The 24,586-nt window shown below is 44.4% G+C and overlaps 1 protein-coding gene across 4 annotated transcripts in view; it reads left to right on the top strand.

Moving 5' to 3' along the window:
• Positions 1-24,586, top strand: part of LOC121573943 (roundabout homolog 2-like) — a 138,488-nt gene that overhangs the window by 5,330 nt on the left and 108,572 nt on the right. For all 4 annotated transcript variants that reach the window (XM_045212472.1, XM_045212470.1, XM_045212471.1 and 1 more), the window contains exon 2: positions 23,559-23,885. In XM_045212472.1, coding sequence (XP_045068407.1) covers positions 23,559-23,885 — 327 coding nt within the window. The remainder of the gene's footprint in view (positions 1-23,558; positions 23,886-24,586) is intronic.

Genomic DNA, 24,586 nt, shown 5'->3' with positions numbered 1-24,586 from the left:
GGGACGCTGAGCCCCTAGCGTTGGTCACACACTGAAAGAGAGAGAGAGAGAGAGAAAGAGAAAGAGTGTGAGAGAGAGGGAAGGAAGGACAACATATGAGCTGCTGCTGACTGTTACAGTGAGCTTTGTGTTTCTCAGGATCTTTTCAGTTTTGCCATAGAAATCTAATGCATGGAATGGATTTCTTATCATGTGGCGGTGGCATAGAAATATAATTCATAGAATGAATTATTTGTCCTGTCACTGTCGACTTAAGCTATCAACAATATTTTCTGTATATTTTGTTAAACTTCTACTACTTGAGGACTATGTATAGTTATATGCAGAACACGTGATGTGGGCTGAGGAAGAAGACACTTCGAACACTGCAAGTCCCACCCCCCACATTTTGTCTGCAAAGGCTTTCAAAATGTTTTCAATTTCAGAGATATCGTTTGAAACGATTGAATTACAAAGTAATTAAAGCAATTGCTGCGATCCCCCTGTTATGTGTTTATGGATACACATTCATCTATATAATGTCACGATCGTTATGACAAGCGGATCAAGGCGCAGCGTGATAAGCGTACATACTTTATTTACTGTACACACGAACAAAAACAACAAACCAAACGATACGTGACGTCCAAGCAAACCTTACGGAACAAGATCCCACAATAAACTAGTGCCAAAAGGCTGCCTAAGTATGGTCCCCAATCAGAGACAACGAGCTACAGCTGTCTCTGATTGGGAACCACCCTGGCCAACATAGAAATAAACGATCTAGAACAAAACCTAGAAAACTAAACATAACAAGTCCACACCCTGGCTCAACATTTAAGAGTCCCCAGAGCCAGGGCGTGACAGTACCCCCCAAAGGCGCGGACTGCGACCGCGCCAACCAAACACAACAGGGGAGGGGCCGGGTGGGCATTCCGCCTCGGAGGCGGATCCGCCTCCGGGCGTGACCACCACTCTCCCTCTACCCCCCCGTAGCGCCCCTGGTCTGGTCTGGCCCCGCTGGCCGGAGCTGGACTGGACACCGGTGGAGCGGATTGCTCTGGCTCCGGAGTGGAGCAGCTGACCGGTGCCTGACCAGGCACCGGTGGAACAGGCACGGGCCGTGCCGGACTGACGACGTGCACCACTGGCTTGGTGCGGGGAGCAGGAATGGGCCGGACCGGGCTGACGACGCGCACAACTGGCTTGGTGCGGGGAGCAGGAATGGGCCGGACCGGGCTGACGACGCGCACCACTGGCTTGGTGCGGGGAGCAGGAACGGGCCGGACCGGGCTGACGACGCGCACCACTGGCTTGGTGCGGGGAGCAGGAACAGGCCGGACCGGGCTGGCGACGCGCACCACTGGCTTGGTGCCGGGAGCAGGAACAGGCCGGACCGGGCTGGCGACGCGCACCACAGGCTTGGTGCGGGGAACAGGAACAGGCCGGACCGGGCTGGCGACGCGCACCACTGGCTTGGTGCGGGGAGCAGGAACAGGCCGGACCGGGATGGCGACACGCACCACAGGCTTGGTGCGGGGAGCAGGAATGTGCCGGACCGGGCTGACGACGCGCACCACTGGCTTGGTGCGGGGAGCAGGAACAGGCCGGACCGGGCTGGCGACGCGCACCACAGGCTTGGTGCGGGGAACAGGAACAGGCCGGACCGGGCTGGCGACACGCACCACTGGCTTGGTGCGGGGAACAGGAACAGGCCGGACCGGGCTGGCGACGCGCACCACTGGCTTGGTGCGGGGAGCAGGAACAGGCCGGACCGGGATGGTGACGCGCACCACTGGCTTGGTGCGGGGAGCCGGAACAGGCCGGGCTGGACTGGGAACACACACCATAGGCTTGGTGCGGGGAGCCGGAACGGGCCGGGCCGGACTGTGGAGGCGGACTGGAGGTCTGGAGCGGAGAATTAACACAATCCGTCCTGGCTGAATGCCTACCTCCACACAATATGTGTGAGGCATCAGCACAGGACGTACAGGGCTGTGCACTCGTACTGGCGCTACAGCACGTGGCACTGGCGCAGGATATACGGGACCAAGGAGGGGTACTGGAGGCCACGAGCATTGAGCCGGCACACTCCGTCCTGGCTGCATGCCCACCTTAGCACGACACGTGCGTGGTGCTAGCACAGGACGTACAGGACTGTGCCGGAACACTCGCGGCACAGTACGTGGCTCCGCATAACACGGAGCCTGCCCTTTTAGCCCCCCCAAAAATGTTTATTGGGGCTGTCTCTCGGGCTTCCTCCTCGGCCGGTACCCACTGCGTTGCCGCTGCTCCTCTCTGTAGCACGCCTCCACAGTCTCCTCCCAAGGACGGCGATCCATTCCGGCCTGGATCTCTTCCCAAGTCCAGGATCCCTTCCCGTCCAGGATCTCCTCCCAAGTCCAGGCTGTCTGTTCCTGGACACGTTGCTTGGTCCTCCTTTGGTGGGATCTTCTGTCACGATCGTTATGACAAGCGGACCAAGGCGCAGCGTGATAAGCGTACATACTTAATTTACTGTACACACAAACAAAAACAACAAACCAAACGATACGTGAAGTCCTAGGTTAATACAAAGCAAACCTTACGGAACAAGATCCCACAATAAACTAGTGCCAAAAGGCTGCCTAAGTATGGTCCCCAATCAGAGACAACGAGCTACAGCTCTCTCTGATTGGGAACCACCCTGGCCAACATAGAAATAAACGATCTAGAACAAAACCTAGAAAACTAAACATAACAAGTCCACACCCTGGCTCAACATTTAAGAGTCCCCAGAGCCAGGGCGTGACATATAAAGCCTCCTCCAGCCTATCCAAATTAAACAAGGTGAAAACACACTGGTTTCAGCCATTTTCCCTCTGAAATGTTAGTCACCTGTTGTGACACAAGGATCTGCTGGATCTTTCGGGTATAAAGGCATCTAATTCCAGTTGTGGAATATGAAAGGAGCAAGCAAAGAATGTACATCAGAAAATGAGAAAGAAATAGGCCCTGCCATTGTGCATATCCATCCAGACATGTGCATACAAACACAGAAATTAACAGTTAATTTGCAGTCCTCCTGTAACCCATAACTATCCGTTCACCTACCCATCTGTCTGCTTGCCTACCTACACTCTTAGAAAAAAGGTGCTATCTAGAACTTTAAAGGTATCTTCGGCTGTCCCCATAGGATAACCCTTTGAAGAACCCTTTTTGGAACCAGTTAGAACCCTTTTGGGTTCTATGTAGAACCTTTTCCGCAGAGGGTTCTACATGGAACCCAAAAGGGTTCTTCTATGGGGACAGCCGAAGAACCCTTTTGGAACCCTTTTTTTCTAATAGTGTACATGTTTCAAGTGTCTGTTTAACAACAGAGAGCTGTAGGTAAAACAGACGATCACTTTCCTTTGTTTACTCACTAAAAAAAGGACCTGTCTGTCTGTAACATATCTATAACCTATATCACATGCTCACACAACCAACACAACTCTTCCCCATAGGACTTCACTGTTCCCTTGTTGCCCCCTAGCATGGGGCACATCCATAAGGCACATCCATAGTGCACTGTCTACTACAGCATGTACCGCCAAGTGTTTTGAAAAATCCCTTTTGTAAGAAATGGAGTGTGTGTGTGTGTGTGTGTGTGTGTGTGTGTGTGTGTGTGTGTGTGTGCGTGTGTGTGTGTGTGTGTGAGATAGAGAGAGAGAGAGAGCATATGTGAGACGCAGGGGGAGTGACCTGTGAGGCCACATGGCGCTGTGGTGATAAAGACAGCGTGGGCACTGGAGCACAGCAAGAGAGCTGTCTTACTCCACTCAGACATCATATTCACACAGCCACCCCACTGCCCTTCCCAGAACTCACAAGACCCTGTGTCTGATGTCTGTCTGTTTGTTTGGTGTAGATGTGTCTGTGAATGTACTGTGTGTACACTGTATGTGTTTGTCCATGAGAGTGTGTGTGTGTGCACCATTTGTGTGGCATTGTGTTTTCATATTAAATCAATACTTGGTGTGCGTGTGTGTGTGTAGTTCACCACTTCAGCCCAGTATCATTGTCTGCAGCTGTATTTGGATGGTTCCCCGCTGAGTAAACTAGTGGGCAACGGGGTTCCCCTCTGAAGGGCACTTCAAACAGCAGTGGCCCACTGCCATGTGTACACTCCCATCAGGAGCTCTAAGTCTAATGACTCTGAGCACACACACACACACACACACACACACACACACACACACACACTTCCTCACCTCCACTTCTCACACTGCCACTCTCCCGTCCTTCACTACTACTACTACTACTACTACTACTACTACTACTACTACTACTACTACTACTACTACTACTACTACTACTACTAATGCTATTTGGAAATAGACTCCCAGCTAGTCATATTTGCCAACACCAATCGCCTGTAGTAGTGGTATTACCCATTATATAGCATACACAGCACCTTATTCAGTGGACAGTTATAATTGCTCAGCAGTTTCTGGTCAAGGTCAGATGAGAATGGCACAAATATAAAATAAATAAAGTTTAATTATCTAAATGTTCAATTGCCTTGTTTATACAAACAATGTGTATCCCCCCCATGCCGTACAATCTGACATATGGTAAAGAGGAATTGGGGATAGAACGGAGTTATCAATATGTTCTCTCTCTCTCTCTCCCCCAGTAGCATGTATCTCCCTCCACTGAAGTGTTTCAAATGTCTGCCTAACAACAGACTTGGTTTTCATAAGATAAGATGCAGCAGTAGGTAAAACAGACGATCTTATCTGCTAAAGAAGTGTCTCTTCGGTGAAGGACGTGACTGTCTGTAATACAGCTTTGACGCAGTGCAGGTAGGGGATCCACAAAAGTGCAACCACTTTTCAAATTGGCTGTCAACAACCAAAATGAGATGCGTAATAAAAACGTGTGCCTTCCCACACCTGTACGTCTAGCTGTCACCCGGAGCAACTGGCAGGGATTCTACAAATTGGCAGGGGGATCATTTGGTATTTCTCAGGCGTGAGAGTTCGCAGACTTGAGCACTTCGAAAGTTCAGCAAGGCTATTGTTTGATGATTCATAATTTACTGTTCTCTGTTTCTCAAGGTGACTGGTTTCCTGTCAGAGTAGGAGAACATTTCGCAGCTGCTGTCATCGATTCCTTGACTTTGGCATCTGTCATTAAGAAAAGTTCCTGTCAGATTTCCACAGTTTTCCTGTAGTCTCAAATAGGCATGTTGATATGTGAGTAGTGAGAAGTAGTTACAGACGAGAAGGGAAGAAGATCTTTCTCCACAAAGATTTCCTCCGCTTGCTGTTTGCGCCATTTCCTGTTGTGTCCATCCTTTATCAGTCAAACTAGGACACATTCCTTATAAAACAGTATTGCCAGTTTAGAAGAAACTCTAAGGAAGAAATCTCTTAAGGTGAATTTTAAAACCAGCTGTGTTGTATACTTTGCCTTATTGTTCCCTTCGTTCTTTGATTGTTCAGACAGGCGCTAAACATCCAAGATACAAAGCGATCAAGGCCTCTGACTGAGCATAGGGATGTTAGCCTGCCTTGAACTGCTGCGGATAGCAGAAAATACTCAGAGAATGTCTGAGTGGTGTAGGAACAGGCTTTGCAGCCAGACATTTGATATCCCCCCCACCAAACCCCAACTACACCATTCAATATCTGCCCTGATAATATCCAGGAAGTTGTTCACATTGGGCCCGTTTCGTCTTCTGTGGTGATATGTGGGGTCTGTGGGTCAGACAGGATATGAGTTAGGGCCAGTTGGTCTGTGCACAGGTGTATGTGTGTGTCTTCAGTTCCAGTGTGGCCTTTAATCCAGAAGAATGCAGAGACTGCTGGGTGCCACTGTGTGGGACAGGAAGCTGATGCCATCTCCCCTAGCCGTGGTGGTGGTGGTGGGCTGGTCTCGGTGGAACCCCCCAAACCAGGAGCACACTCTGGGATGCAGTCTCACACGCCGCAGTGATACAATACAGCCATGCGGGGACTCCACTGTTGCACTCACAGACAGTTTATTAGCATTATCCCTTTTACTCCCCTGCCTCCACGCTCAGTAACAATGACCATCTGTAGTCCGAGACAGACAGCGCATTGTGAAACGTGATCAGTTGCGAAGTAGTTTTCCAGATGTCACTGTTGTTTGGATTATGATTATAAAGAAGTAAGAAAAGATTTGATAGCATCTCTCTGAATCACTTTACAGTGGGATCAAATGTACAAAGAGTCAAGCAGAGGTCAGACTTGGGGGTGGTTTGGTGCATGCTTGTGCATCGCTGTAGCCTTCATGCAAAGTGACAAGCCCTGGAAAGCTCAGCACATGCAGCGTCAATATCTTGCTTCTGATTCCGCTCTCATTCTCCCCCTCCTCCTCCTCTCCCTCGCTCTCACATGCACTTGACAGTGTTAGTACTTACAACACTGACGGTAGTAGTAGTCTAGCAAGTGTCTGGCTGGTAGGTGAATGTGCTGAGTTGCTCCTGTTCTCTGAAGCCTCTCTCCTCAAAGTCCTGTTTGGAAAATCAATAGTTATTGCTGGGAGCTACCAAAACCAAGCAGACAGCGGTAAGAGGATTTGTGATTGGCTTGAAAGTGCAGGGCTGCTGCATTTTGAGTTCAAGCTTTTTAACACTTTTGAGTGTTTGCTTGTGTAACAGGGTTGGTTGTTTCCACCTGCCACTGCAGTAATATATATTCAATGTTTATTTATTTATATTGGTTGGTTCAAGTCAGATGTCAATATGGTGTTATGTCATTGGCTACGCTTGCAGATAGGGGGAGACCTGCAGTGGCAAGTGGAAACATAACCAACCCTGTTACATTCTCCCCTGCTGAATTCCACTTGCACACTGCAAGCATACCCAATTACATAACACCTTATTGACATCTGACTTGAACCAACCAATAGAAATACGTAAACATTGAAAACCTATTTCTGCAGTAGCAAGTCGAAACATAACCTACCCAGTTACACTTGTTTGCTGTTGTCTTGGTATAGAGTAAGGAGCACTTGAAAGAAATAAGAGTTGCGATGCTAACTGCTGCTGTGATACACACTCTTTAGATAAAATGTAGTTTGTACATCAGTGTCAAGTAGGCTATACAGTGAGGGAAAAAAGTATTTGATCCCCTGCTGATTTTGTATGTTTGCCCACTGACAAAGAAATGATCAGTCTATAATTTTAATGGTAGGTTTATTTGAACAGTGAGAGACAGAATAACAAAACAAAAATCCAGGAAAACGCATGTCAAAAATGTTATAAATTGATTTGAATTTTAATGAGGGAAATACGTTGTTGGCAATCACAGAGGTCAGACGTTTCTTGGAGTTGGCCACCAGTTTTGCACACATCTCAGGAGGGATTTTGTCCCACTCCTCTTTGCAGATCTTCTCCAAGTCATTAAGGTTTCGAGGCTGACGTTTGGCAACTCGAACCTTCAGCTCCCTCCACAGATTTTCTATGGGATTAAGGTCTGGAGACTGGCTGGGCCACTCCAGGACCTTAATGTGCTACTTCTTGAGCCACTCCTTTGTTGCCTTGGCCGTGTGTTTTGGGTCATTGTCATGCTGGAATACCCATCCACGACCGATTTTCAATGCCCTGGCTGAGGGAAGGAGGTTCTCACACAAGATTTGACGGTACATGGCCCTGTCCATCGTCCCTTTGATGCGGTGAAGTTGTCCTGTCCCCTTAGCATAAAAACACCCCCAAAGCATAATGTGTCCACCTCCATGTTTGACGGTGGGGATGGTGTTCTCCAAACACGGCGAGTTGAGTTGATGCCAAAGAGCTCGATTTTGGTCTCATCTGATCACAACACTTTCACCCAGTTCTCCTCTGAATCATTCAGATGTTCATTGGCAAACTTCAGACGGGAATGTATATGTGCTTTCTTGAGCAGGGAGACCTTGCGGGCGCTGCAGGATTTCAGTCCTTCACGGCGTAGTGTGTTACCAATTGTTTTCTTGGTGACTATGGTCCCAGCTGCCTTGAGATCATTGACAAAATCCTCCCGTGTTGTTCTGGGCTGATTCCTCACCGTTCTCATGATCATTGCAACTCCACGAGGTGAGATCTTGCATGGAGCCCCAGGCCGAGGGAGATTGACAGTTATTTTGTGTTTCTTCCATTTGCGAATAATCGCACCAACTGTTGTCACGTTCTCACCAAGCTGCTTGGCGATGGTCTTGTAGCCCATTCCAGCCTTGTGTAGGTCTACAATCTTGTCCGTGACATCCTTGGAGAGCTCTTTGGTCTTGGCCATGGTGGAGAGTTTGGAATCTGATTGATTGATTGCTTCTGTGGACAGGTGTCTTTTATACAGGTAACAAGCAGAGATTAGGAGCATTCCCTTTAAGAGTGTGCTCCTAATCTCAGCTCGTTACCTGTATAAAAAACACCTGGGAGCCAGAAATCTTTCTGATTGAGAGGGGGTCAAATACTTATTTCCCTCATTAAAATGCAAATCAATTTATAACATTTTTGTTTTGTTATTCTGTCTCTCACTGTTCAAATACACCTACCATTAAAATGATAGACTGATAATTTCTTTGTCAGTGGGCAAACGTACAAAATCAGCAGGGGATCAAATACTTTTTTCCCTCACTGTACGTTCACCATGATATTGACATTTCTAACTGAAATGGCAAGACAAATGTGGTGTACATTCTGGTTGAGAAAATTGAAATGTAGATCATTTGAAGGTAAACATTACAATATCCATGTATAAAGACTCGGTTGACCCCCAGAGTGAGTTCTTTACTTTGAACTAAATCAAAGCTTAATGGACTCCGAGCATCTCAACCATGTTGGTGGAGGAACTCCACTTTCGGAGTATGAAAATGACCCTAAGCTGTCTTTTCCAGTTGGCGGAGGGAAAGCCCCTCTCTCCATGGCAAGGTGTCTCGTTTTTCAGCCCAAACATTTAGCCCAGAAAACATGTAAGCTGCTTTAGCCACTGAACCTCCCTCCCCTGGAAGGCGTCAACTCCGTAAGTCAGCACCATCTTTCGGAGTTTGGCCACGTTTCCTAAGCCAACCTCCTCTCAAAGACAGAGAGAGAGAGCCTCCAGTGATGAAACCGTCGAGGCCCATGAGGGAGAAGGGAGACGAAAACACCAGAGCAATTTCCTTTCCAGAGTTGAGCCTGCTCTATTTAGTCCCTTGCATCCAACAGAAACTCAATTATGAAGGCTATGGCTTTACGGCCCACTGTTTGTATTCTCATGCAAGAGCCTCTTTTTGTTGTCCCACAGCTCAAAGAGTAGGAGGTTGGGGAGAAAAAACTCACTCCCCGCCCACCTCCCACTCCCAATTTAATTTAGGGAAATGAATGCCATTTACAAATCAATTCCCAGGCTTAGGCGAAAGAGAAGAGGAGGAGGGGGAGGAGGGCTGCTGTAAAACATCAACCTTCAGTTTAGAGGGAGGGGAGGGCTGTCTGGTAAAAATTATTGCAGATGAAGGTTGAGTTGAAGCAGGGGGTTAGCTTAGCCGAGTTTTCAAATGGTAAACCAATGCATGGATTAATCTTCTCTTTTTAGCCCCACAGGGTGATAAGGATTTGAGGTGCTGTGTTCCGATAGGTAGCCCAGGCCTGATTTATTCTCAAGTTCCTCCGGTGGAATTTTAAGGCATTTTGAACGGCTGACTCTGTCATCAGTGTCTTATGCTCAGGTTTGCCCGGCAGGCATACGAAAACAGAGTCTTCTCACATACTTTACCTCATGTGTCATACCTGCCCTATAAGATTACTTTGGAGGTGTGGGGGGTGGTTAGCAAACTAACTAGTTGTGTGGGGGATGGTTAGGATGCTAGTTGTATCAATTAGTCTTCTGTATGTTGGTGATAGGAGTGTGTTGATCTCAAGGCTTTCTCACGTGCTTGAATGAAGAAGACAATTATTCAATTGACCTCGAACCTCTTGATGGGGGGCCGAACCTGTTGTCATGGAGATTTAAAAAGGAAATTTTTTCCCATGTCAAACCATGATAGAATGGCCAAATGCTCTCATGGGCCAATTTGTTGCTGCTGTAGTGAAATTGTGTGGTAAAAATAGTGTTTAGAAAAGTTAATGACATTAGTGGTTATACGCACATCCTTAAAAAACTTAGGTGCTGGGCTAATAAAGGACACTTGAAAAAGAATAGAGGCCAGCACACTGTATATGCTCCCAATTTATCACCTTTATAGGACAATGTTTTGATCCAACATGGATCTTCGTCAAGTCAAACGGACTGAGTGCCACATCCCAAAATATATACACAGAATACACCTCACATGACCATTATGCACATGACACATGGTGGGTGTGGAAACAATTCAAAACAGTGTTATACAAAAGGCAATTTTGCGCACAGTCAATAATCATAAATCACAGAGGTACATATGGTCATAAGGATTATATACATACAAATCGGGCTGAGTAAAAACGTATGTAACAGTAAAAAAGGTTACTTAGGCCTATAGTGTTTAACCATATTTGAATAACATGACTTCTTTGAATTGACTCCTTAGAAAACACCAAGACAAGCTTGAATATGATCTTCTTGCCATTTGTGGGAAGTTGCGCTAAATTGCTAGCCCCTCTTTTATATCTCGAACAATGTTAGCCCTGTGACCTTACATGCAAATTACTTTTCCCTCTAGGCCCATCTTTCATCAGAATGTCGGTCAAGTGAGTACTTAAGTTATTTGGGGAGTTGGGTGATGTACAGATTAGATTTTCTTCCCCAGAGAAGTAGATCAATCTGCTTAGTTGCTAAAATCCCACTTGGATAGACATGGTGAAATAAATAGTGGAGGGAGTTGGCAGGGAGATGGAATCCACTCTGGACGCTGGCACACTCTCTTGTTTCAGACGACAAGGTCAGACCAACCCACTTGCTAACCTGAAGAAGAGGAAAGTGCGACGCCTCAGCAGTTTTTCATTCTCCATTATAGAATGACATTTGAAGTCTGAACAAGACTATGTTCCCGTACCTCTCTCTCTCTCGCTCTCTCCATCCCTCTCTCCCTCTCTCCCACTCTCCCATGCAAGACAACACAACAGTATTCTCAGGCTTAGATCTACTCCCCAGCTAAAAGAGGTCTAATCTAAGAGATTTGGGATGAAGTCATGCTGTTTCAGACTCTGCCCAGCAAACTGGGAACATTCCCAGAACATTAGCTAAGATTCCCATTAAGTTCTAGTTAGGGTTTTATCTAACATTAGGATGATAACATCCCAAAAACATTCAGAGAAATCTATTTATTTATCAAAAATGTTTTAGATGAAATATCCTTGGAATGTTCTAACATTCACTAAAATGTTGTGCACAACATCTGTAACAACCACCACAGAACATTCCCCAAAAGTTTGCATGTTTATATAAAACATTTGCCTGATGTTGCAAGAATGTTCCTATAACACATTTAGTCTGTTCTTTAATGGTTCCAAGAATGTTTCATTAGGTTGTGGGAACAGTCTGCTGTGAACATTTTGGGGACATGGCAAGAGATATCTTCCTAAAACACAAAAACTGTCCAGTTGTGCTGACATTCAGATAATGTTTGTATCAGTGTGCACAAAACATTCATTTGATGTTGCAAGAATGTTGACAAAACAGCCTTACTGAGTTCCTTAAAGGTTCACAGAACATGTAATTAGGTTGTGGGAACAGTGTGGGTACATTACAAGAGATAGGTTCCCAAAACACAAAATATGCTCAGTTGTGATGACATTCATACAATGAATGGAGGTGCTCAGAACATTTCAAGAACATGTTCTATTTAAGTTTTACCACAACATTCTCAGCATACCAATTAGAATACATTCCCATTATGTTTCTCTCCAGATTTAAAGGAAATTTGTATTTGAGGACTGTGTTGTAAGGGATATAGAGACACATGGCATTTAATTTTTTTTATAGGACATTTGAACAGCATTTAATCATACAAACACAACCATATATTTTGTTGACAATCTGCACATGTGGGGTTTGAACCTGCAATATTTGGTTCCCAAGCCAGGTCTTTTATCCTCTGCACCACCAGGAAAGCTGTCTTTCATAGTATTTTTTCAGTATATAGCAATGGCAGTATGGCCAATCAGGAATTCCATGTTTCCTTTTTAGCATTCTTAAATATAACTAACTGGTAACTGGGTTATTCACCATCACTTCACCCTCTTTATATGCTGCTTACTTCTGGGCCCATACTGTATTTCAAATCAAATCAAATGTTATTTGTCACATGCGCCGAATACAAAAGGTGTAGACCTTACAGTGAAATGCTTACTTACAAGCACTTAACCAACAATGCAGTTTTAAGAACAATAAGTGTTAAGTAAAAAATAGTTAACTAAAATATAAAATTAAAAAATAATTAAAGAACTGCAGTATAATAACAGTAGCGAGGCTATATACAGGGCATACCGGTACAGAGTCAATGTGCGGGGGCACAGGTTAGTCGAGGTCATAGAGGTAGTATGTACATGTAGGTAGAGTTAAAGTGACTATGCATGGATAATAAGCAGAGAGTAGCAGCAGCGTAAAAGAGGGGGTGGTGGGGAGGTGGGGGGGGACAATGCAAATAATCCGGGTAGCCATTTGATTAGCTGTTCAGGAGTCTTATGGCTTGGGGGTAGAAGCTGTTAAGAAGCCTGTTGGACCTAGACTTGGCACTCCGGTACCGCTTGCCGTGCGGTAGGAAAGAGAATAGTCTATGACTAGGGTGGCTGGAGTCTTTGACAATTTATAGGTCCTTCCTCTGACACTTCCTGGTATAGCGATCCTGGATGGCAGGAAGCTTGGCCCCAGTGATGTACTGGGCCATACGCGGTGAACAGGGAGTACAGGAGGGGACTGAGCAACGCACCCCTGAGCAGCCCCCGTGTTGAGGATCAACGTGGCAGATGTGTTGTTACCTACCCTTACCACCTGGGGGCGGCCCGTCAGGAAGTCTAGGATCCAGTTGCAGAGGGAGGTGTTTAGTCCCAGGGTCCTTAGCTTAGTGATGAGCTTTGAGGGCACTATGGTGTTGAACACTGAGCGGTGTTCCTTTTGTCCAGGTTGGAAAGGGCAGTATGGAGTGCAATAGAGATTGCGTCATCTGTGGATTTGTTTGGGGCGGTATGCAAATTAGAGTGGGTCAAGGGTTTCTGGGATAATGGTGTTGATGTGAGCCATGACCAGCCTTTCAAAGCACTTCATGGCTACAGACGTGAATGCTACGGGTTGATAGTCATTTAGGCAGGTTACCTTAGTGTTCTTGGGCACAGAGACTATGGTGGTCAGGGAGAGGTTGAACATGTCAGTGAAGACACTCGCCAGTTGGTCAACGCATACTCTGAGTACGTATTCCTTGTGAATGTTGACCTGTTTAACCCTTTGATGCGTATGATCACGTATTTGTGATCATTGTTGAGTGGTCCCTGCAGCCTACGATCTCAAATATGTGATTGGAACAGTAGCAACAGAACTTATGACGCAACAAACGCATCTAAACAGCATTGTTGTCTGAACAGCATCTAAATATTTTTTGGTACTGATGGAAAATAAAGGTCTTAAACTTGATTCCTCAATTTGACCTTTTATTGTAAAAGATAAATGCGAACTTCATCATCCAAGCATCACACGGAACACATCCACAGCCAAACTCATTCCATAAACCAGTCTAAACAACAGGTTGCGCTGACAAAAAACTAAACATAAGTTAGCAACCTAACAGCTAGACTAGTTTACAATGTACCACATCTCTGGTGAGCACAAGAGACTAATGTAATGTTGTTTAGAAAATAAATGCGTGTCAGCTAAGCTAACAGCAGCTAAATTCTTTATGATGGCAGCAATGTTTGTTTATGTTTGACTTGGCGAAAACTCCCTAATCCCAGAATGCCATTCACTATAAGACGCAAATAAACAAAGTCAAATCTGGCTGTGCTCATTGCCTAAAAAATAACTTATTTTGGCCACTTTTCAGCATATTACAAATCATTTATGTACTTGTTACAGTGTATACAAGAACCTGAGCACATGACTTGACAAGTCGTTTACGGTTTTTGACAAATCACAAAGTAAAGAAAATGTTATCACCTCACAGATCATCACACCAAATACAAGCCTACTGCCTAGCCTAACCGTAGCACGAAAGCTAAACAGATGAAACCATTTTAGGGGGGTTTGTGGGGGGGTTCATTTAATTTGTGGGGGGTTTTCAAGTCCATGGGGGGTAGAAATGGGGGAAGGTATTGTGGGGGGATATGATTCAGGAAATATTACTAAATTATGATGGGGGATTTATCAATAAATGGGGGGCAAACACAAGAGAAGTTTATACACTAAATATAAATAAACCCCCTGGAAAGGGGGGTGTGAGCTGGCAACCCTAAGGTACCATAGTTACAATCTGATGCCGTGTTCAAGACAACTGGCACCTCGGGAAAAATCGAGCTCCGACTGGGAAAAATTGTTTTGAACGGTCATCCAACTCGGAATTACAACTAGGGAACTCAATCCTCTGTCTAGAGCTCCGACTTTCCGACCTGAAGATCATTGATGTCATGTTTTTACCTAGTATTTTTCAGAGTTCACAGTTGTCTTGAAAGCACCATAAGTCAGTCGAGTGAACTATCCCTTGTTATAACATCTTTGGTCTGACAGACGCTTACTTGACAACCGGAATGCATTGTATAATATCAACAAACATGGCGCAACACATAGCCGGCAAATAGCTTAGCATTAGCTCATCATAATCAGTACAACATTCACAAAAGTATTTTACACACATCATATGTGTCCATTACAATCTATGCAAGAATCGGAATGCATGACTTCTCACCAGTACTTGAAAACGTGAATAAAACAGTAAATACATTATGATCCATACATTTATACGGTGTGCTACAGCAGAAACGACAACACGATATACAGAAAATAAGCCACTAACTTTGATAGGAACGCACACATGTCCAAAGTCCAATTTGTAAGGAAAACAACCATGAAGGCAATACGGGCGCTAGCCAGAAAATGTGCTGGGAGAAAACATTTGTGCAAGGCCTGTTCTGACTAGAGATGCGCAATGTCTTCATACTTGATCTGGGGAAACACTAGGGAAGTGGTTGGGCTCTAATTGAAGAGAGAAGTTAGTCCCGCTCAAACATAAATTGTCCGCAACAGTGAAATGGGCTACTTCTATGTGAATTAATGAGGAGGCGGAACACACCTCAATTCAAACTGTTGTTAGAAAATAACACTTTTTAGAAAATAATTTGAAATTGACAAGTTGAAACATGGCCTATAGATAATTAGCAGGCAGCATGCTTTAGTTTGAGGGTAGCGTGGGTTAACTGTCCTGTTGTGTAACAATCACATTTTGGAATAGTGAGAAATTCTGACATCACGCGCATGAAAAAACACACAGATATTTGGAACTCACACGTGAAAAGGTTAAAGGTCTTACTCAGAATGGCTACGGAGGGCGTGATCACACAGTCGTCCGGAACAGATGATGCTCTCATGCATGCTTTAGTGTTGCTTGCCTCGAAGCGAGCATAGAAGAAATGTAACTTGTCTGGTAGGTTCGTGTCACTGGGCAGCTCGCGGCTGTGCTTTCCTTTCTAGTATGTAATAGTTTGCAAGCCCTGCCACATCTGACGAGTGTCGGAGCCGGTGTAGTACGATTCAATGTTAGTCCTGTATTGACGCTTTGCCTGTTTGATGATTCGTCTGAGGGCATAACGGAATTTCTTATAAGCTTCCGGGTTAAAGTCCCGCTCCTTGAAAGCGGCAGCTCTACACTTTAGCTCATTGCGGATGTTGCCTGTAATCCATGGCTTCTGCTTGGGGTATGTACTGTACATACGGTCACTGTGGGCACGACGTCATCAATGCACTTATTGATGAAGCCAGTGACTGAAGTGGTGTACTCCTCAATGCCATTGGAAGAATCCCGGAACATATTCCAGTCTGTGCTAGCAAAACAGTCCTGTAGCTTAGCATCTGAGTCATCTGACCACTTCTTTATTGACTGAGTCAATGGTGCTTCCTGCTTTAGTTTTTGGTTTGTAAGCAGGAATCAGGAGGATAGAGTTATGGTCAGATTTGCCAAATGGAGGGCGAGGGAGAGCTTTGTACGTGTCTCTGTGTGTGGAGTAAATGTGGTCTAGAGTTTTTTTTCCTCTGGTTGCACATTTAACATGCTGGTAGAAACTAGGTAAAATGGATTTAAGTTTCCCTGCATTAAAGTCAGTTTGCTTATGGCCTTATACAGCTCATTGAGTGCAGTCTTAGTGCCAGCATCAGTTTGTCGTGGGAAATAGACAGATACAAAAAATATAGATGAAAACTCTCTTTGTAAATAGTGTGGTCTACAGCTTATCATGAGATACTCTACCTCAGGTGAGCAAAACCTTGGGACTTCCTTAATATTAGATTTTGTGCACCAGCTGTTGTTTACAAATATACACAGACCGACACCCCTTGTCTTACCGGTGGCAGCTGTTCTATCTTGCCGATGCAGCGTATATCCCGCCAACTGTATGTTATCCATGTCATCGTTCAGCCACGACTCGGTGAAACATAAGATATTACAGTTTTTAATGTCCCTTTGGTAGGATATCCATGATCGTAGTTTGTCTATTTTGTTATCCAATGATTGTACGTTGGCTAATAGGACTGAGGGTAGAGGCAGATTACCCACTCGCCGTCAGATCCTTACAAGGCACCCCAACCTACGTCCCAGATATCTTAGTCTCTTTATCATGCGAATGACAGGGATTTGGGCCTTGTCGGGTGTCTGAAGAAAATCCTTTGCGTCCGACTTGTTAAAGAAAAAATCTTAATCCAGTATGAGGTGAGTAATCGCTGTCCTGATATCCAGAAGCTCTTTTCGGTCATAATAGACGGTGGCAGAAACATTATGTACAGAATAAGTTACAAATAACGTGAAAAAACACACAAAATAGCGCAATTGGTTAGGAGCCCGTAAAACGGCAGCCATCTCGAGTGGCGCAGTGGTCTAAGGCACTGCATCGCAGTGCTAGCTGTGTCACTAGAGATTCTGGTTCTAATCCAGGCTCTGTCGTAGCCGGCCGCGACCGGGAGACCCATGGGGCGGCGCACAATTGACCCAGTGTCGTCCAGGGTAGGGGAGGGAATGGCCGGCAGGGATGTTGGTAGAGTATGGCGTTTGCAACGCCAGGGTTGTGGGTTCGATTCCCACGGGGGGGCAGTATGAAAAAAAATATGTATAATGTATGCACTCACTAACTGTAAGTCGCTCTGGATAAGAGCGTCTGCTAAATGACTAAAATGTTAATCTCCTCCGGCACCATTCTTTACAAGGTATCCAAGACTATGAGTGCTGATCTATGATCACTTTTTCTATATCGGGTGCGTTTTTAAAAGTTGAACAGTCATTTCTGACTGGATTTATAAATCTGGATGAAATAAATACATTTTCTCTTAGTAGAGTATATCTAAGTCTCAATTTAACTTTTTTTTTTTTTTAAACATGGTTATAGAATATGTGGGATTGAACATGCAATCTTCGGAACTGCTGCCAGATAACTAACCCTCTGTACCACAAGTGTTTTGTTTTCAGTCAAATGTGGTCAATCAGGACACAACACAATTTCTGGAAAAAAAAATACATATAAAAAATGTTCCCATCCTCTTCATATATGATGCACTTTTAACACTGTATTTTATGATTTTCTTTCTTCATCACATGTGTTGAAAGTCTTTTGAAATGTGATTTTAAATAACTTGTATTCTTGTGTATTCATATGCTTCTTAAATGCCTACTCAGAAAATCCAAACACATTTGTTTTTTACCTTTTCTCCATTTCAAAATCACATTTCATAAGACTTTCAACATGTGATGAAGAAAGAAAATCATAAAATACAGTGTTACAAGTACACAGTATGTGAAGAGGATGGGAACATTTTAATAACTGTTTTGTTTGACTGAAAACCCCCCACAAGGAAACAGCGATTCCCTGGTGGCGCAGAGGGTTAATGATCTGGCTATGGAACCAAACATTGAATATAAAGTGTAAAAAATACAGTAGTGTTTGTATGATTAAATGTCACCTACAGTCCTCAAATAAATTGTAATTATGTCTGGATAGAAACGTAATGGGATGTATTCCAATCTGCTGTAAGGAGCTACAAATTTGCATGCTGAGAATGTTGTGATAATATTAGCTAAAACTTAAATATAACATTTTTGAAATATTCTGAGGACCTCAAAGACAAGGTCAACTGTATACTGTGTGAACAATGGAAAATTATGTTAAACCTAAAACAAATATGCTATGAACGTCATAAAAATTGACTTATTTCATTCTTACAACATTAAGGGAATGTCCCTTAACGCACATTTCCATTAAATCTGGAGAGAAACATAATGGGAATGTATTCTAATTGGTATGCTGAGAATGTTGTGGTAAAACTTAAATAGAACATGTTCTTGAAATGTTCTGAGCACCTCCATTCATTGTATGAATGTCGTCACAACTGAGCATATTTTGTGTTTTGGGAACCTATCTCTTGTAATGTACCAACACTGTTCCCACAACCTAATTACATGTTCTGTGAACCTTTAAATAACTCAGAAAGGCTGTTCTGGGAATGATCTTGCAACATCAGGCAAATGTTTTTTGCACCCTAAAAGAAACATTGTAGAATCATCCGCACAACTGGACAGTTTTTGTGTTTTGACAACATATTTTTTGTGATGTTCCCACAATATTCTCACTAGACTGTTCCCACAACCTAATGAAACATTCTGGGAACCTTTAAAGAACAGATTAAATGTGTTCTATGAATGTTCTTGCAACATCAGGCGAATGTGTTATACAAACATTCACCACGACTGGACAGTTTTTGTGTTATGAGAACATTTGCCGCGGCCTAACAAATGTCCTGGGAACCTTTACAGAACCGATTTTGCTTTGCTAGGTGTGCATTAGCACACATTCACTCAAATAATATTGACACAGTCCTGATGTTTCGAGCTCATCCTGATGCTGATCGTGCCCCATCAGTGTCATTTTGCGCTTAGCTTAGCATTTGTCCCTGTCATTTTGAGGCTTACCTGACGAGCATGAAATATTCAAATTTACTCTCATCCTTTGCTGCTAATCAGTCATGATAGCTTGCTGTGGAGTCTTAGTGGACATGACCATATTGTATAACATCTACTCATGAGGCTATTTGTATGTTTTTTTGGAAGGTTTGCAGCAACCATAGTGTGATATCAGAGCAGACTTTGGAATGATTTGATAAACATCTGTTCCTTTATACATACAGTATCTGGTCAATACATCCATAGCCAAACCACACATATCTAATCAAACGAAAGCCAGTTTGTATATGTTACATAAAATGGATGTCGGCCCACCACCTCAAACTCAACAAGACGGAACTGCTTTTCCTCCCCGGGAAGGCCTGCCCGCTCAAAGACCTCTCCATCCTGGTTGACAACTCCACAGTGTCACCCTCCCAGAGTGCAAAGAACCTTGGCGTGATCCTGGACAACACCCTGTCTTTCTCTGCAAACATCAAAGCAGTGACCCGCTCCTGTGGGTTCATGTTCTACTTCATCCGTGGAGTACAACCCTACCTCACACAGGAAGTGGCGCAGGTCCTAATCCAGGCACTTGTTCTCTCCCGTCTGGACTACTGCAACTCACTGTTGGCTGCGCTCCCCGCTTGTGCCATCAAACCCCTGCAACTTATCCGTTCTGGTTTTCAACCTTCCCAGGTTCTCTAATGTCACCCCGCTCCTCCGCACACTCCACTGGCTTCCAGTTGAAGCTTGCATCCACTACAAGACCATGGTGCTTACCTATGGAACAGCAAGAGGAACTGCCCCTCCCTACCTTCAGGCAACCCTACACCCCAACCCGAGCACTCCGTTCTGCCACCTCAGGTCTCTTGGCCCTCCCACCCCTACGGGAGGGCAGCTCCCGCTCAGCCCAGTCCAAGATCTTCTCTGTCCTGGCACCCCAATGGTGGAACCAGCTTCCCCCTGAAGCTAGGACAGCAGAGTCCCTGCCCATCTTCAAACAGTATTTTAAATAATCCAACTCCTCACCTTTAAAAATAAACAAAAACACTTAACCAGCACTTTGACTTGACCACCTCCACCCCACCCCCCCTTCTAGCTCTGACTCTACTGACAGCTACATTATTGAGGAAAAATGTACTTTCTATGCCTGTGATAAGTGGTTGTCCCACCTAGCTATCTTAAGATGGATGCACTAACTGGATAAGAGCGACTGCTAAATGACTAAAATGTGAATGTAAATAAAATAATCCTTGTATCCGTTGAAGACAAAACTGCTCATCACTGTCTTACAGTACATTCAATTCCCAAATGCTTCTGCTCAGGTTAATTTAGGAAACCCAGTAACTATAGATATATTTGTGCCTTTGGACAATCTTGTGTCTTGAGTTGCCCCCCATTTACATGTTCAAGTTTGTGGAATTTGGACTGGTATTCACAGATTTTTTACAGACACAGTCATTCCTATCTATAAAAGGCTGAGAGGCTCAGCTCCATGCTCTTCCCCATGGTTTCATGAGCTCACATTAAGCTTTGAAGCCGATGCTCTCTTGTCCCTGTATACCACAGCCAAGTGGTAATAAGTCCATAGAAAGCCTAGGTATATCAGTTACTCTCTCTCCGGACAGTCAAGCATAGGCCTACTTCCTGACTGTCTACTGTCCTCTCCCATAGTTTGCTAGCTCCTCAATAGCCTCTTCAGCTTCTTCAAGTTGCAATTGGAGAAGTCGTACAATGTTGAGGTCACCTTACCGTTTGAACACCTCTCTATAATAAAATTGAACTTCATCTCTTGCCCTTTAGAAGTTTGCATTTCTAAACATTTCTAATATTTTTCCCATTTCTAGTTATGCATCCTTCCACTTGGAAACTGAAGCATGACATTTACCTCAATATCAGGCAATGGTTTCTTCTCTTTAAAATCCTTTGCATAACATTTAGCTCCATTTCCAGTAAGGCGCTCAGTCGCTTTGAGAACACCCACATAACATTAGCTCAGTCTCACACACGGTCCCTTTCCCTTTAAAAACCTTTGGTTAACATTTCCGCATCAGCTGCTCAGACTGGCCTGGCATGTAATATTTATGAAGCAGCTCCTAAAGCCCCTGTACTGCTGGGTTCGTCCACAACCTCCCACCAATGTAGGTCTATTCAGCTCTTCCACACCCTAAAAGCTATTAGCTGAGCGTCAGTTGGTCCTATACTGTTCTTCTGCAGAGCCTGGCTTAAAGGGAAGACAACCACTCCGAAGTGACGACTGTTTTCACTCCGAGAGCAAGGAACCTACACAGATGGAGAGTGGTGTCTTTATTAATAACCTATGTCAGATTATGTGTTATACCTGGTTGTAGGCATGAGTAGACCAAGCTCTGCTGGAATGCAGGTTATCTTTGTGCTCTTAGAGAGGCAGTATTCAAGTTAAGATTTAGCAGCCAGTTCAAGGGTTTGCTTTGAAAGGCCTATCATTCTGTATGGTAAAGGCCCATGATACACTGAGATGTTAGTCACATACTGCAGGTCAAGCTATCGCATGAAAATTGATGTTTTACATCTGACTCGAAAAGTCCTTCAAAAGTCCATCTACCACCATTTCCTTTACATCAAGAGTCGACACGTTCCTTCTATAAGAAGATACTTGGTTTGAGTGAGGGTCCATCACTCAAGACAATAGTCTTGTATCTCCTCCATCAACTAAAAGCCTTCTACTTTTGAATTGTTAATCCTATAACCCTGGAGTATTCGACCATGGAGGGAAAGGCATTTTCCCAGTGGATATTAAGCCGCCCTCTTATCAGTTGTTATCAGACACGGTTGGAACTCACATTCTCACACCTGGCCCTGTGGATAGCTCTTGAGAGCCTCATCCTCCATCTTGGTTTGCTGACAAGACAACTCAGCTCAACGACTCAAAAAACCTTTGACGTCCCCAACTGTGGTGGAACAAAAAACAACAACCAAGTCATCAAAATCCGTAATAATTGGCATCGGTGCATCTCCGTTATTATTAAGACAAATATCGGGAGAGATAGTCATCTCCCTGTGTCATCCCTAAAAGCAGTCTCTGTGGAAAATTCCTTCTCGGTGCTTGTCTTTGTGACGCTGTTGTTATTCATCCATAATTGTCTCGTCAACACATTGTCAATCAAATTGGGGGAAAGAGAGGGAAGCTATTTCAAAGCACTCAAGCAACAAAACCTGCTGCATGAAAATCTCTCTCTCTCTCTCTCAATTCAATTTCAGTTTAAGGGCTTTATTGGCATGGGTAACGTATGTTAACATTGCCAAAGCAAGTGAAGTAGATAGTAAACAAAAGTAAACAGTAAACATTACACTCAGAAGTTTCAAAAGAATAAAGACATTTCAAATGTCATATTATGTATATATACAGTGTTGTAACAATGTGCAAATAGTTAAAGTACAAATGGGAAAATAAATAAACATAAATATGGGTTGTATTTACAATGGTGTTTGTTCTTCACTGGTTGCCCTTTTCTTGTGGCAACAGGTCACAAATATTGCAGCTGTGAAGGCACACTGTGGTTTTTCACCCAGTAGATAAGGGAGTTTATCAAAATTGGGTTTGTTTTTGAATTCTTTGTGGATCGCTGTAATCTGAGGGAAATATGTGTCTCTAATATGGTCATACATTTGGCAGGAGGTTAGGAAGTGCAGCTCAGTTTCCACCTCATTTTGTGGGCAGTGTGCACATAGCCTGTCTTCTCTTGAGAGCCAGGTCTGCCTACGGCGGCCTTTCTCAATAGCAAGGCTATGCTCACTGAGTCTGTACATAGTCAAAGCTTTCCTTAAGTTTGGGTCAGTCACAGTGGTCAGGTATTCTGCCACTGTGTACTCTCTGTTTAGGGCCAAATAGCATTCTAGTTTGCTCTGTTTTTTTGTTTGTTCTTTCCAATGTGTCAAGTAATTCTCTTTTTGTTTTCTCATGATTTGGTTGGGTCTAATTGTGTTGTTGTTGTTGTTGTTGTCCTGGGGCTGTGTGGGGTCTGTTTGTGTTTGTGAACAGAGCCCCAGGACAAGCTTACTTAGGGGACTCTTCTCCAAGTTCATCTCTCTGTAGGTGATGGCTTTGTTATGGAAGGTTTGGGAATCACTTCCTTTTAAGTGGTTATAGAATTTAACGGCTCTTTTCTGGATTTTGATAATTAGCGGGTATTGGCCTAATTCTGCTCTGCATGCATTATTTGGTGTTTCTCTCTCTCTCTCTCTCTCTCTCTCTCTCTCTCTCTCTCTCTCTCAGCAGGCGCACGTGAAGTGAGCAGCCAGAACCAGTTTCAACTGGACATAAGCTATACGTTTTATTGAGTTACAATTGGCTGACACAGATAACAAGCTCATGCAGTTCTCATCACACAAACACTAAATTAACAGAGGAATCCATTCGGGTTCAGTCGGTAAATACATTTTAATTACACATACCCGAGACCCGTGGCAAGTTTTTTATTTTGGGTCTGTAGAAACCGTCAAGACCTCTACAACAAGGTATACTTTTAACTCTTTACCCCCTCTCTCTATTCCAGGATCCAGACCCAGGTTGGAGGATGCCCCCCCGCGGATCGTGGAGCACCCCTCCGACCTGATTGTGTCCAAGGGCGAGCCGGCCACCCTCAACTGCAAGGCAGAGGGGCGTCCCAGCCCCATGGTGGAGTGGTACAAAGATGGCGAACGAGTGGAGACGGACAGGGAAGACCCGCGCTCCCACCGTATGCTGCTGCCCAGCGGCTCCCTGTTCTTCCTGCGTATCGTCCATGGTCGACGGAGCAAACCCGACGAGGGGGTCTACGTGTGCGTGGCACGCAACTACCTAGGCGAGGCAGTCAGTCGCAACGCGTCACTGGAGGTGGCAAGTAAGTGCCTCTGCCATTTTGGCTCTTGGGGATAGAGAGGAGGTGTGTTTGACTTTGAGTTGGCAGAAATTGATCAAGTATAGCACTGCATGGCACTGACAGAGAGGAGAGGCAATCCTTAGCTCAAGCAAAATGTAACAATAACAACTGCCACTGGAAAGGGAAAGTGTAGCTAGAACAGCCAACAGTGGCTGTTTTCAGGTAGCAGATGTTAGCCCCCGAAATCATCACACACACACGCACACACCCACACTATAGATAACCCTGTGAGAATGGAAACCAATGGAAGTTGGTTCCTATCAGCTTTTCACAACAGGGCACTGCTGCTATCTGCTCTGCTCAAATAAAACGTGGACGGCCAATTTGATTTCACTATTAGATTAGCCAATGCTCTATTGCATTAGGATTTCATTATGTAATTCCGTTTGATAACAAAACGGGTAATTTGAGTATTTCAGTATTTTCTAGCTGTTTTATGAATAGTTTTCCCTGATATGAATTGAGGATAGTTTCTTGGTATGTATTGGTTGCCTGGTTTTCACTGCTTTAGAATGAAGCCTGGTAGGCTACAGTTACCCCATTCCTTTTCCAAGAGCGGCCATTTGCTCCTCTTTCTTTCTGTTATAGGATGATGTAAGTAGCATATCCGACAGACTGTTTGTATACAGCAGGGCTCTCCAACACTGTTCCTGGAGAGCTAC

The sequence above is a fragment of the Coregonus clupeaformis genome, unplaced genomic scaffold (assembly GCF_020615455.1).
Source record: "Coregonus clupeaformis isolate EN_2021a unplaced genomic scaffold, ASM2061545v1 scaf0016, whole genome shotgun sequence".
Taxonomy (NCBI): domain Eukaryota; kingdom Metazoa; phylum Chordata; class Actinopteri; order Salmoniformes; family Salmonidae; genus Coregonus; species Coregonus clupeaformis.
Note: the sequence above shows the minus strand (reverse complement) of the source record. Positions and strands in the feature narration are given on the sequence as shown.